This window comes from Mesocricetus auratus, unplaced genomic scaffold (genome assembly GCF_017639785.1).
Source record: "Mesocricetus auratus isolate SY011 unplaced genomic scaffold, BCM_Maur_2.0 Super-Scaffold_100018, whole genome shotgun sequence".
NCBI classification, from domain to species: Eukaryota; Metazoa; Chordata; class Mammalia; order Rodentia; family Cricetidae; genus Mesocricetus; species Mesocricetus auratus.
This window is the reverse complement of record NW_024429199.1, coordinates 28,415,160-28,429,688: the sequence shown is the minus strand read 5'-3', so window position 1 is coordinate 28,429,688 and position 14,529 is coordinate 28,415,160. Positions and strand designations below refer to the sequence as shown.

The window sequence follows — 14,529 nt, the reverse complement described above, 5'->3', positions numbered from 1 at the left end:
ACGCGCAGCTTAAGGTTTCACACTGCTAAGAGAAGCTTCAAACACACGTGTCTGCCCCCATCCTTAAGCACTCTGTGACACTGCATCGCATTCAGACGTGTGTTTCCCATGTGTGAAACATGTACCAGTTACTGGAGGAAGAGAGAGACAGGGAGAGAGGTGTGTGTGTGTGTGTGTGTGTGTGTGTGTGTGTGTGTGTGTGTATACTGAAACGTCTGTAAGACAGTTAGTTGTTAGGTCAGTTACTCAAATGACACCACTTAACACTTGACCAGAAGAAGCTTTTTGTTTGGCTGAACCCAGGCTAGAATCACTTAATCTGTTAGCATAGCAATTACAAAATAACCAGTTCTCAAGTATGACAGAAGCAAGTCAATTTGGACAACAAATCCTCACTGGTAATTCTCAAAGCCTGCCCAGCCCCACCCACCCCTACCCACACCCCACCCCACCCACAGTTCTCAGCTCACAGCAGTGACATCTCACTTCCGGTGAGATATCAAGTCCAAACTGGAGTTTTTTCCATGCAAACAGAATAATCAGAGATATCCAACAGGCCGGCACTGATGGCTCCAAAGACTCCTAAAGCACACCTCCACCACACCCTCAGAAGCCACAGTGTACCTGGCTTCTCTCAGGACCAATAACGTATACTTTACTACCATCTCTAGGCTACTGTATAATTATCTGGAAATCAACAACTAGAATTTTCATGGCCCACTGTAGACTTAACTTTTATTTAGAAAAAGCAAAACAAAAACCCCTTCTGAGCTCTGACCAGAAGATCCAAACCTAAACCAAAGACTAGAGCTGTATATCAAAACAGATTAACAGATAAATGTACATCTTAAGTTAAAATAACATGTTTACCCATTCACTCCCTGTTTGACCATGTCTAACCACGGTGGCTATATATGAAAGGCTTCCGTGTAAGAGAGAGAGATGAGGACTCTTAGTATCAGAGGCAGAGTTCAAAGCAACCACTCAAACTTCTGTTTCTCAAATGTGCTGCATGGGTCACTGATAGCCAAATCATCTTTGATATTGGAAAAGCACAGATTCTGACCATGCCCTATACACCCTAGATTACATTCTCCAAAGGGGGATCTATTCTTCAGTGATCCCTTGAGGAGAGTCACACACATGTTTGAAGGGCTGTGTCAAAAACCAGGGATCAAATGTGTATTTCTAAAGGCATCATGTGTGCAGTGTTGGAGAATAACCATGTGTTAATATAATGGACCTGTTACAGGCAGCCAGGTCCGGGTGGGAAAGTATGGAGACGGCCAAGCTAAGGTTGATGATGGTGGTGGGAGAGGGTCGCTTCAGAAGCTCCTGAAATTGCTAGGGAAGCTTTTCATCAATGGGTCTAGTGGGAAGTTACATTTTGTGTCATAGATATTTGATTTGGATCCCTAATTTTTTTTTTTGTTAAAGCCACTAGTTTCCTTGGGAAATCAAACATATTAAACTAATTGTTTTCTTACTTTAACCTTGCTAGCTTATATTTTGCAAAAGTCTCTCCTGTCAAAAGAAAAATGGTTAAGGGAAAGGGGGTAAGAAGAAAATTAGTTTTATACATATATGGTAAAATGGCAATTTGAAAACAACTGGACTTTCTTCCCATGCATTCTCTTTTCTCATAGTTGCTGAACCAGGCAGCAGAGTGGAAACTCCAGGCCAAAGTGCTGAAGGAACAAGAGACAGTGTTGCAGGCTCAGGTGAAGTGAGGAGACCAACACATGGGGGGGGCAGCCTCCTTCTGGTACCAAGGGTCTGGGACCCAAGATTCTCTGCACAGTTTTACAGGTAGCAGGGAATGGGGAGGAATGAGACTTGAACAACTTCACATTTCCTATATTTAAGAAAGTAGAGTATTATGTCTAGGAAAAAGAAACAAGGTGTACCAACATCAGGTAGCCAAGAGGTCTGTGACAAATGACAAACGATGCTATTCAAGTGGCCAGCCACAGCAAACTAATGTCCAGCTTCTCACCTGTCTATCATATCTCCTTTCTCTCACCTGACCCATTGCCCAATTAAGGTAAAAAGAAATGTAAAACTGTTCAGAAGCATCATTTATAACCGTTAATCCTAAACGGTCTTCACATTTTCATACTAACACAAGAAAGTGAGAAAAATGGAAGCCAAGCTCCCATGCTATCAAAGACTGGCCTTGTCAACAGTGAGTGACTAGGAGTGGTGGGAAAATCAGGAATCCTTCTGATTTGGCTTCAGCTGTATTGGCATTACTATTATTTTTGTCAGATTACTGGAGTTCCCATTTCAGGCTCAAAAACATAGACTCCTAGCACAGCGGCTCTGTGCAAAAGCCATGCCTATCCATCTCCCTTAATGCCATGGGGCTCTGGCCTGCCTGGGAAACATTCCCTGTCACAGGCCAGAGTCCCTCTCCTATGCCTGACATTTTTTTTAATGTGGGTGCTGGGCATCCAAGGTCAGATCCTCATGCTGGCACAGCAAACACTTTACTGACAGAACGTCTCAATAGAACCAAGGATCTGGGAGTTTAATGGTGTGAGAAATCAAAATATAAACATGTGATACAATTTCTCAACTCTGCCCATCAAACTGGAGTATTTGCCAGGCATTCCTGAATGAGTCCAGGCATTAAGACTGACTCTTTACACAGAGACATGTGTGACCCTATCCAGCGTACATAACCACATTCCACTCACATACTTTCCTTGTTTCTAATTATCCTTAAAAGAGTAGGAACAGCAGGAAGTCATAGCCTTGACGATCATTTTTAAAACCTGAGCAAGAAAAATACCAAGGGCACTTTACTCGTTCTCGTGGTTTGAAGTCACTGTCAATCATAAGACAACACTGTTGAGTTGGGAACGTGTTTCTCACTTAGGAAAGCGGTATCTGACTTTCAGTTATATAAACCGAGGCAACAGAGCAGCCATCCCAGATGTTCAGTTAGATACAACTGTCATGACTAATGTCGTGTCATCAGATCAGCAAGGATGAAGACAGTAGCAAACATGGGATGTCGGGCAGTATCTGACAGCACGGACACGAAATATCCTCTCCTTACCTTAAGATGAGGGAGAGCCTCTGCATCAACTCTGGGACAGGACTTGTTTCCATGTCCAGTCTCCCAGTCTTATTAAGACAATTTCTAGGCACGGTCCTTTCATTTCCTACTCTAACCAGAACTTGGTGTTTAGTTAAAGGAACACATGAGGACCGGCTTGTTATAGCTCAGTGGGTACAGGCACTTACTGCCAAGCTTGGTGATTCCCCAAATTCCATATGGCAGAAAGAACTCCCAACCCTGGAAAGTAATACTCGGTCCTCCACTAGCCCATGTTGCATACATGAACCTCCAAACACAAATAACTGAACATAAAAGCAAAATAAGTGAGCCCTTTGGTGCATTTTAAGGTGATATATTGTAGCACTTTCTGTTACTTTTAATCCTGGAGGAGTAAGCTTCTACTTCTGTCCCTGGCATGTCCCTGGTGTGACTTCCGGACTGCCTTTCCACAGTTCTCTGAATCCCAAAGTGAAAGTGGAAATAGCTCCCATCAAGTGATGCATTAACAACATACTAATAGAAGGTCAACTCTATGGTATAAACATCCACTAAGGAAATGTGAAGTACAAAATTCTAGTTAGAATAAGATAATGCTCCTAAATAAAAGAAATTCTGAATTTACAGAAAGGCTGATGACTTTCCAAAGAAGCTGAAATTCCTACAACTATACCAATAGAAGTTTGGTCTTTTATATTCACAGAAACACATTTTTAAATTAATAACTAATTTGAGCCAAATGTTTATTATTTTAAAGGAAATAAGTATGTGTATAGGGATGAAACATTACAAGTAACTATTTTACTGCAGATTTTTTTTCATGTAAGTGAAAGAAACCTATGGGATCATAAATCTGTGAAATCATCTTTGTGAGAAGCCATTTACATAGTATTAGAAGTAGGGTTAATATGTACCCTGAGAATAAATGCAGCATAAACATAAAACAGAATAAGATAATGATGGTGCTGGTTACCTGAACCATTGATAAACTACACAAATTGTTCCATCTATGACAAATCAGTCCAGTAGGAAGAAAAGAATATGAAAACCTGACTACTTGAAGGAGTATATGAGAAGTTGTTTAATGTCTGTGGAGTTCATTAATGTGTGATTTGTTCCCATGCTGCAACATGAAAACATTCTGGAGATTGGCTATACAACAATGCCCGCATAACAATATTGATCTGTATACTTCAAATGGTTAGGGTGGTTAGTTTGGTGTGTATTATAATACAATTTAATTTTTAAACAAAGCAAAACAAAAAATGGCCAATTGGAATAATCTAGTAAAAAAATAAAGGAGATGATGAAAAATATCCAGTTCTTGGCAAAAATGTGACAACCTGAGTTTGCCCCAGAGCACCCTCCCACAGGTGCCAGGAGAAAAACACCTCCTGAATTTTCTTCTGCCCCCCACATGCATGCCATGACACATGTAAACACACCCCACATGCTAAATACATATATTTTAAAATATTTGTTTTACTATTTTATACTATTGTCACTAAGTGTGTCGGTTTGAACACAATAATAAACTCAGAGTCAATAATAATGCTGCATTAGTGTCCCATGAAGGAAAGAAATCAAAGCACTGACCCTTGCTGTTGTAACCAAGAGTGAGTCCAGATAGGATGTTTTAGCTGTAACCGTGTGTTTAACCTCTGAACTAGCATATCAGTTCAATGAATCCAGATTTGAATTCTCTATTTCACCCCCCCCATTTCTTCTGTCATCCTGATGTACCTGTTGTAAGAGCCAGAATCTGTTTTCTGCCTGAAAACTGTCTTGTGAATTTGTCCCAGTTCTGTCTGTCCCTAATGAAGGGCTTTGCTGTGTAATTATTGATCAGCACAGAAAGTATCACATGGGGAAGGAATGGGAAGGAACTTTACAGAATCATTAACAGAGTCTTACAAGGGATTGAGTCACTGACTCCAGCTGACCCCAATGGCTCCAGTTGGCCCATATATCAAACAAATACTGCCAAGCAATAGCCAAAGGCCCCTTTCAATATTTATGAGAGATATGCACGTGTAAGATTGATGTTGATCTCTATTTGCTGTTTTCAGCAAATGATTATCACAGTACATGTACAAACCCATTATGTGTTACTCTTGGGTCAGGAGCATGGAAAAGTACATAATTTAAGATTATAGCTATTTATTAGCTTAGGTTGATTACATGGGAATACAAGGCAAATGAAATTCTGACCTGGCAATTTGTATTGAACATCTCATAGTCAAGCTATCATAGAGTTTGTCTTCCCATTATGAATGCAAGTACCTCAAAAGCAAGACCCATGTGTTAAATAAATATCTATATATGTGGTACATATGTATGTTCATGATCAATAAATGCTTACAAAAATTAAGATGTAATAAATCTGTAATGACATATCTTATCATTTTATTTTTCTTTAAACAACATTTTAGGCAACACTGAAGAGAATTCAATAGATTCTTCAGAAGATAGAGCACAAGAAATTGGAAGGGAAAGGTTGATGAGGGGATAAGGGAGAAACTAGAGGGAGAGAATGGTGGTGGGTCTGGAAAGGTGGCTGAGTGGGTAGAGAGCATGCTGTAACAGAATAAGGAACCAAGTTCGAATCTCAAGCACTCATCTAAAAGTCAGGTGTGGTGACACATGCCTACAAACGCAGCACTGATGGGTAGAAGAGACAGAAAGATTCCTGGGCCTTCCTTGCCAACCAGTGCAGCTGAAATGCAAACGCTGGACTCACCGAGAGCCCCTCTTTCAAATGGTACAGTGTAGAGCTATAGGAGATACCTACAGACAGACAGACAGACAGACAGACACACACGCTAGACTCACCGAGAGCCCCTCTTTCAAATGGTACGGTGTAGAGTTATAGGAGATACCTACAGACAGACAGACAGACAGACAGACAGACAGACAGACAGACACACACACACACACGCTAGACTCACCGAGAGCCCCTCTTTCAAATGGTACGGTGTAGAGCTATAGGAGATACCTACAGACAGACAGACAGACACACACACACACACACACACTTTTTAAATGAAAAATTTCAATCATGTTCACCAAGCTAGATGGATCTTGTAGTAAACAGAATAACTAGACATATGACTAACCCTGTATTGAGAATACTTTGAAATAATTTTTCTTCTCAGATAATGAACAATGACATTTTTTCTGGAAGCAGCGCTAAAACAGATGTGCTCTTCCCTCTGCTTACAGCTCACCCTCTACTCAGGAAGGTTTGAAGAGTTCCAGAGCACACTGTCGAAAAGCAATGAAGTGTTTGCCACTTTCAAGCAGGAAATGGATAAAGTGAGTATTGTGTATCCATGAAGACTGACATCATTTTTTGTTTTGATAGGCAGTTCTTTGCATTCATTTTTCTCTGGCTAAGATACTTTAATGCATTTCACAATGTAATGACATTTTTATAGGCAGGAATGAGACTTTCACTGGGTGGGTTTTTTTTAATCTTTGAAAATTTTTCCAGTAAATTAATTAACAGTCTTAAAATTCTAGAACTCATTTTTACTAACATGAACAATATTTTTCATCTTGATAGCTAGCTTTAAAGAGGACAGGAGCTAGCATTAAGTTAAGTCTCACCTAACAATTAAAGACAAACTTTTAAATATCTAAAAATACAACACTAGAGTTGATAGACTCCTTCCCATAATTGTAATATAACTGATGGACAAGAATATGAGTAAGAGGATGGAAGAATAAGTTCAAATACTGAGTTTGTAATTGTCTGCCAAGTACTGTTGGGCTATTTACTTACCTCTCTTAACTTTCTTTTTTTATTATTTTTATTTTTTTGGTTTTACGAGACAGGGTTTCTCTGTATTGTTTTTTGGAGGCTGCCAGACCAGCCCGGCCTTGAACTCACAGAGATCCACCTGCCTCTCTCTCTTAACTTTCATTTTTTTAATCTATAAACTGAGATATTATTTTCTTTGCACAAGTCAGAAAGCCCTGATGTTCAAGTAAATTAATCTATTAAAAGGTTTTTGGGAGTCTTTTACAAATATAAGGTACAAATATTACTGACGGAAGTAACATTGGCATTATATTCAGAACAGAATCTTCCCAACAGAAAGTCAGCATCAGCATTCTGTCTCTAAGGGCAGAGAGTGGAAGCACTTGCTGTTCAAGGCTGATGGCCTGAGTCTCTAGATCCCTGGAATCATGCTCAAAGCTGGGTGAGGTGGGGGCACACCTGTCATCCTCTAGCAACAAGGGAGGCAGAAGCAGGAAAATCCTCTGGAAGCTCATGGGTCAGCTGGCCTAGCATAGGGAGCATAGCAACAGACCAAGAGAGTTCCTGCCTCAAAACAAGGCGGATAAAGACAACTGATCCCTAAAAGTTGTCCTTCTGACTTCCACAAGTACAGCATAGTTTGGCATGCACACACACACACATACACACACACACACACACACACACACACACTGGGTTCCTGAATAGCCACAGGCATTAATTATAATTGCAAGAAGCATCTTTCAAAAATCTATTTTATTGTAATAATGTAACATTTACACTAATATTTGCTAAGTTAGTTTTCTTGGTTCTGAATAGATCAATCCATTAGTTGTTTTTTTAATTCTAGATTAATTATAAATATAAGATTATAGGATTAGAATTTTTCTCAGAATTGCATATTTTCAGACTGGGATATTAAATCAAGTGTTCTTAATCTGAAATCTGTTTATAACTATTAGTTAACCCAATAAATTCCAGATTAAAAAACAACAAAAGACCTGGCATGCGTGTTTGTATAACTCTCAATATGGCCCTATATCTTTCATCAAATTATTAAAGTTAACCTCTTAAACTTTAACAAGTGCCTAATGTGGCTAACATATGATCAAAACTAAAAAATAAATGCAAGACTCATCTAGCTTCTCTTAGAGCAAGAACTGATAGTTTGGGCTCAGTCTCTGACCTTAGTCCGTGGTGCCTCAAGACAACTTTGCTCAAGAAGCAAGCATGGAGGCTCACACTTTTAATCCTAGCACTTACTAGGAGGCAGCAGCAGGCAGACCTCTGTGAATTCCAGGCTAGTCTTGTTTTTCTACCAAGTTTAGGCCATCCAAGGCTACAGAACGAACCTGGTCTCAAAATAACTGAAATAAAATAAAAAAGAAGCAAGCACCTAGGTGTGACTCGTGAAAGGGAATAAATAATACCTGAACACAAGCCTTACCCTTCAATTTATAGAAGCAGAGAGGAGAGCCTACAATAATATCCATCAATCTTATACTCAAAAACGATCTGATCACTTCTATGTCACCCACATTCATACACAATGACTAAACGTTACTTCATCTGTTGCAGAAAATGAGGTGTCTACAGCCTGGCTCTTTTGTCAACTTGCCTAGATATTACCACATGTCCCTGAGCCTCAGTTTCCCCATTTATAAACTAGGGATGGGAGTGGGGCCTTTCTCGTTGGACTGTTTCAAAGATGAAATGAATGTGTAATAACCACATTCTGTGAACTCACCTTCACCCTTTAAGCATAAATAAAGAGGTTGAAAGCAGTTTTTGTGTATACACGAATTATTATCTACAGTTAAATGCCTAAAAGCAATGCCGGCTTTCTCACTGTGATAGCCTTCTATTCAATAAAGTAACTGATCTAAATGCAAGCTTATTCATGGGTCTCAACTAAGGAAATTTTTTATTTCAAATGAAAGAAAAGTCAACAACAACGATGTGTTCCTAAGTAGTTTCCTTCCTCCTGAATTGGCTCTGGTGCAAATAAGTTTATTCATCACTGTTCTAGAGGACTCAGAAATAAATCACTCCTCTTCTGCAATCTTCATTGTTGACATTGAATATTTGTTTGCTTCACCAGCTGGTAGCAAAAGAACTGCCCTTGGTGTCACATGTGGAACTAATTGCTTCCTCAGGCTTAACACTAAAACACTCTAATTTCTGTTAGACAACCAAGAAAATGAAGAAGCTGGAGAAGGATACAGCCACATGGAAAGCCCGATTTGAGAACTGCAACAAAGCTCTACTGGACATGATTGAAGAGGTGAGGAAATTCATTTCTTAGCTTTTATCTCCATTTCCCCAATCCTGTCAAAATAATCAATATAACCTACTAGTGGAAAATGATTGTGCTTGAAAATAGGCTGAATTTCAAGGGAGATGTGACACACTAAAATATAGTGGAAATAAGATCAAAGTTTATTTAGAAACCTAAGGAAGTGTCAAAGACCTTTAGGGACTTTAGTCACAAGATTATCGAGTAGAAAGCTGTGGTACCATGCCTGCTGGACTGTAAAGGTTTTGATAAAGGTTTTACTTGACCTACAATTTCTACTGTTTAGCACCCAGCAAATACAATGGGTACATTGGTTTGATCATACTGAGAGAAGACACCAGCCCAGGTAGCCCATGTATAGATTATTTTATAGACAGTTATGAGGAAATCTTTTTTGAAAACTCCTTCACTGGGTATTAGATTGCTGATGCTATATCAGGATATTCAGGGCTTTCAACTCCAAAGGCAAAGATATATAAGCTGTGACATGAGTGACAGGGCTTCCAAGTGAAGAGCCCTTCATGTTAACAAGTAAGAAGGGTCTCATAGGTATAGAGTATCTGGGGTGGGAGTAGGCAGTAAGATGTTTAGGAACAGATTCCTGCTCACATTCCCACCACTATTACCAGAGAAAAGAAGAACTGAACAGTTTAATCATCCAGCATCATGAATTAGTATGTGACAAGTTTCTGTGGTTATAATTACCACTTTAACTATTCATCCCAAGTTGCAACCATTCCCAAGACATGTGTTCATGACTCATCAACATGAGTCAAATGGCTGCAATGATTAGCATGTAGCAGTTTATCTATCAAGAAGACATACTCCCTAGAATACATAAAGGAGTGCTGAGGGTGAAGTCCCAGTTGGTTTTACTCATTTTATGCAAGCTCTTGCTTACCCTCTAGTTCTTAGAAGCACAAAATTCATGTAGGTTTAAGAATTGAGAGGTTCTTCATTGAAGTGCAAAGAAGGCTCGCCATGTATCTTTCTCAAAGAACAGGCAATGGTGATTAAAATTCTATTAGTTTAATAATCAGTGCAAAAAGCAAAACAAAAAGGCCAAGTGGTTTCCATAAATGTTCGTTCAAACCTAGTAGACAAATTCTGGGATAAATGGTTTTGTCTCTGGAAAGCATCCTAAGCAGTTCCCTAATCATGCCATGTGTGTGTGTGTTTGTGTGTGTCACAGAAAGCCCTCAGAGCTAAGGAATACGAGTGTTTCGTGATGAAAATCCAGAGGCTGGAGAACCTGTGTCGTGCTTTACAAGAAGAGAGAAAGGAACTCTATAAAAAAATCAGAGAAGCAAAAGTATCCGAAAAGGAAGACCAGGGTCAGCACACCTCTGACGAAGAGCCAGAGTCAAATGTCTCTGAAGATAAAGAAACAGATGCAGAGGAAGCCAACAGTGTTCAAAACGCTGTGACAAACTTGGCCACAGCTTTCACCATCCTTCATCATCCAGAGTCCACCCTGGACCAATCAGAGGAAAGACAACCAGCAGTGATTGGTCCTCAGGGTGGAAGTGACATCATCTCCCAGCAGCCCGAACTAGCCCTTCTGAACCCTGTCACTGCTTCAGGGAGTGTTGAGCCTTCTCTGGATTCTCAGGGTGAGGCAGGAGGGCTCTGTGAGGCTGTGCCTGCCTCTACAGCCAGCTGTACCCCTGCTGGGGCAGAGCTCCAAAGCCAGGGACTTCCTGCCGGAAACCCCCTGGACCTGAAGCTCCAGAAGCCAGAGGCAAAAGCTTCTGATCAGGCCCCAGTGTCCCCAGCCCAGGGTTCCCTAGCTGTAGTGGAGGCAAAATGCACTGTTCTACCATCTCCAGAGAGTGAGGGAGTCCCTACTGTGGTGCCTGGCTGTGAGCACAGGGAGCAGCCCCTACCAGCAGCCACAGAGATCCCTCCAGGCCCTTCCACAGGGCTCCCTGTAGAGGCCTACACCAGTCTGGATGGAGTAGACTAAGCCTCATCGATTCTGCAAGCTGTTCACCCTGCTCCATCTTCCTTTCAGAATGTCTGTGAAAGAAAATTCAAATACTAGGAAGAGAGTTAGGGTCAAGACATTTTTAATGTTAAGTCTTTGCTGCCATTTGCATTGTATAACTAATGTGTAAATTTTCTGTAATTGTATCATTTTCCCATTGGAAGCCAAACATACCAATAGCAAATATACATTTAATTTCCATTAAGTTGGTACTTTAATCCAGTTTATTAACAGTAAGATTTGTTATTTAAGGATTCACATTACAATATATAAATATTCTAAGATGTTATATTTATTTTCACAACTACAAAGAGCTATAATGACTATTCAGGTTTCATTTAAATAGCAAAATATACACTGTGCTTATGTGTGTATATAATACACATATGTACATGTATGGATAAGTAATACATTTATGTGTATATATACACATATTTTTACACATGTATATAAAGTCATCATACAAGTATATTTCACTTCTTACAGATTTTTCTCTATTGCAAGATATTTATATGCTGACCAAAAGTTCTAATTTACATTCTGGACTGCAGTAGACTAATGCCCTATGAATCAGAAATAGGTTCGGAACACAAATATTTAGGCCATTACTACTTTGGTTGAAAAAAGTAACCCAATTTAAGATAAAGAACCTCAACCCAATGGTCAAAGGACAGATATAGCAAGCGTGTTAGAACACTTGTGCAGACAGCATGTGTATGCAAAGTGGACCACAAGAGATCCTAGACAGTAAAGGGGAAAAATCACGAGGAGGTGGGTCCCTTCTTCTAAAGCTTCTCCTCATATTCTGAGCCAGTTTCCTCCCAACTTCCCAGCATCACTTCTCTGGAACAAGCAGCCTACTTCTGGCTACATGTGAGCAAAGAGCTGGAAATGGGAAGAGAATCTAGGGTTTGAGGGGTTGAATGTCCTCTGGTACCTGCCTCTTTTGCTACTCAAGAAAATACCCACTTCTTGATGTCTCTAACCTTGTCTTCATCTCAAGGCATCTGTTCCTTCCAAATTCCCTCCTCTGTATCAAGTAATCATGCCTGGCCCACATCTCAAATAATGTTAAGCAAAATGTATTTTTCCAAAGCAGAAATCCACACAAGTTTTCAATACAATGTGAGGCTTAACAAAGCCAACACATTTTCTGCTTAAGAATTTTTGCATAGGCAGAAGTACAAAAATTTAAAAAGGAGAGGGGACTCTACTCATAATTCAAACATAGCAGGTGAGGACTCCATAGATGTCAAAAGCTAGAAGCACCAGGAACTGTTCCTACAAGTTTTACACTCTCATTGTCGATAAGAACCTCTAATAACACTGACAGCATATATCACTTGGCCTAGGCTAAAAGACTATACTAACAAAACAGAAGAGTTGGAAAGGAGGGAGACAAAAGGAGCTTCAAGAGAGAAATGTCTAATCAACTTTAAGAAGTTGAACTTGCTGGACAGAGATGCCAAATGCCTTTAATCCCAGCATTGGGGAGAGAGAGGCAGTGAGTTTGGGGCCAGTCTGGTCAACAGAGTGAGTTCCAGGACAGCCAGGGCTACACAGAGAAACCCTGCCTCAAAAAACAACAACAACAACAAAGTTGGCCTCAGGAAGAAAAATGAATAAAGGAAGATTCCTGACTACTCATCCAGAAAACCATTCTTCAGTGGTGCATGTGGCTGTTTGCCAAGGCACACAAGGAGCTGGTATGCAATAGCCATATGTTAAAAGAATTATAAAACTGTACAAAATGTGTTCAAAGTAGACAGTAATGGAAATAACAAAAATACCATCTGAGAAAAAAATCAGAGGGAAAAAAAGGATGCCATTATTTGAGAACCCATGTGTTTTTAGAGGCTTTGCATATTATAATCACAAAGCTATCCAGCCAAGTTCAACACTACTGGAAATTAAACATTCAATTAACTCAAAGCCAAATATTCACCATAATAATCCCTTCTGTTTACAGGAGTTGAGCTTCAAAGAATGCAGTAAGATCACCACAATTAGGTCTCGGACCTAAAGCTTAGGGAGACAGACAGTCAGGAGGCACTGACATCCAATAAATTAAGTATTCTAACACCCAAAGTTTATTATTTTCATCCAAAAGGGTTTCACAGCAACACATCGCTCACAAGTGTGTGTACCTTTGGCACACTTTCAGAGGCTATAACTTCCCTGAAGTCTGTAAAGCTTTAATATAGGCTTTGGGAGAATTATTTTAATAGTCAAAGATTATTTTATTAGAGTTCTTTGTGTTCAAACTTGGCCTTACTCATAATAAGTCATAGGCTCTGAAAGCAGAAAATGTATCTCTTCTTTATCAAGCTCATGCAACTATTTTTAGAGATGCCAAATCATTCTAGAAACACTAGAATTATTGTTTACTAAATGTAATAACAATGTCTGTACCAATCAAAAAGGCTTTTCTCCCAAATTTTCTAGTAGTTTTTAAAAATTATTTTTCTGTTTTATTCTTCCATGATTCAACAATACCAAGTAAAAATATGGCATTACTCTATTTTGATTGAGTTTGGGCTTTCTAAATAAAATGCATATGTAGTAAGTTTTGGGGGAACATAAATGGGAGAGGGGCTAAGGAATAAAGGGAAAGACCATAGTAATAAGGCTATAGTCAAAACACTCAGCTCTGTGAAAGCAAGTACAAACAGGATGCCCAGTTGCATAGTTTGACAAGGGAACATCATACATTGCACTTATTGCAGTGCACGTGCACACACACACACACACACACACACACACACACAGGTTCCCATTGCACACACTTCAGGTTTGCTTACTGGACACTGGATAGCTGAGATATTTAAACTTGACAAAGCTGAAGCACCTCAAATTCCTGCACTTGGGAGGCAGAGGCAGGAGGATCTCTGTGAGTTCAAGGCCAGCCTGGTCTACATAATGAGTTCTAGGACAGCTAAGACCACATAACAAAACCTTGTCTCAAAATATTAAACAAGTTGATATAGCTCAAAACGAAAAAAAAGCCCAATTCTAGAAACATACATACATACAATATAACATAAGAAAAAGTAAAACTCCTCTTTATGAAGTGACAAGAATGATAATTTCAAAAATTACCACATTGACTAAGTAGAGCCAGTAGTTAGAAAAAAACAACAAAAGTCTCTATGCACTCCAAAATCTGTGGAACAAGTGGTGGTTATGTGGTTCTACTGAAATGGTATCCACCAGCATTATCTACACCCTGTATATTAAGTATGGCAAGGCTAGAAACCTTGTGAACACAGCATTGTGCTAATATATCAACCAGAAGATGAAAGAATCCATAGACTCAGAAACTTGGAAAATTGAGACTCCAAGTATGTTCAATTCACTTAGCGTTTTAATTAAGGAGTTAATTAATTGGGCATAGCATTGCCCAAGTCTAATAGAGGACA

General features: G+C 39.5%; 1 protein-coding gene across 3 annotated transcripts in view; it reads left to right on the top strand.

The window, feature by feature from the left end:
- Txlnb (taxilin beta) overlaps positions 1–11,394 on the top strand; it is a 37,106-nt gene extending 25,712 nt beyond the window's left edge. For all 3 annotated transcript variants that reach the window (XM_021224372.2, XM_005065734.4, XM_040728243.1), the window contains exons 7-10: positions 1,647–1,721; positions 6,287–6,379; positions 9,016–9,111; positions 10,316–11,394. In XM_021224372.2, the coding sequence (XP_021080031.1) occupies positions 1,647–1,721; positions 6,287–6,379; positions 9,016–9,111; positions 10,316–11,089 (1,038 nt within the window). In that variant the 3' untranslated portion in view covers positions 11,090–11,394. The remainder of the gene's footprint in view (positions 1–1,646; positions 1,722–6,286; positions 6,380–9,015; positions 9,112–10,315) is intronic.
- Positions 11,395–14,529: the final 3,135 nt, after the last annotated feature.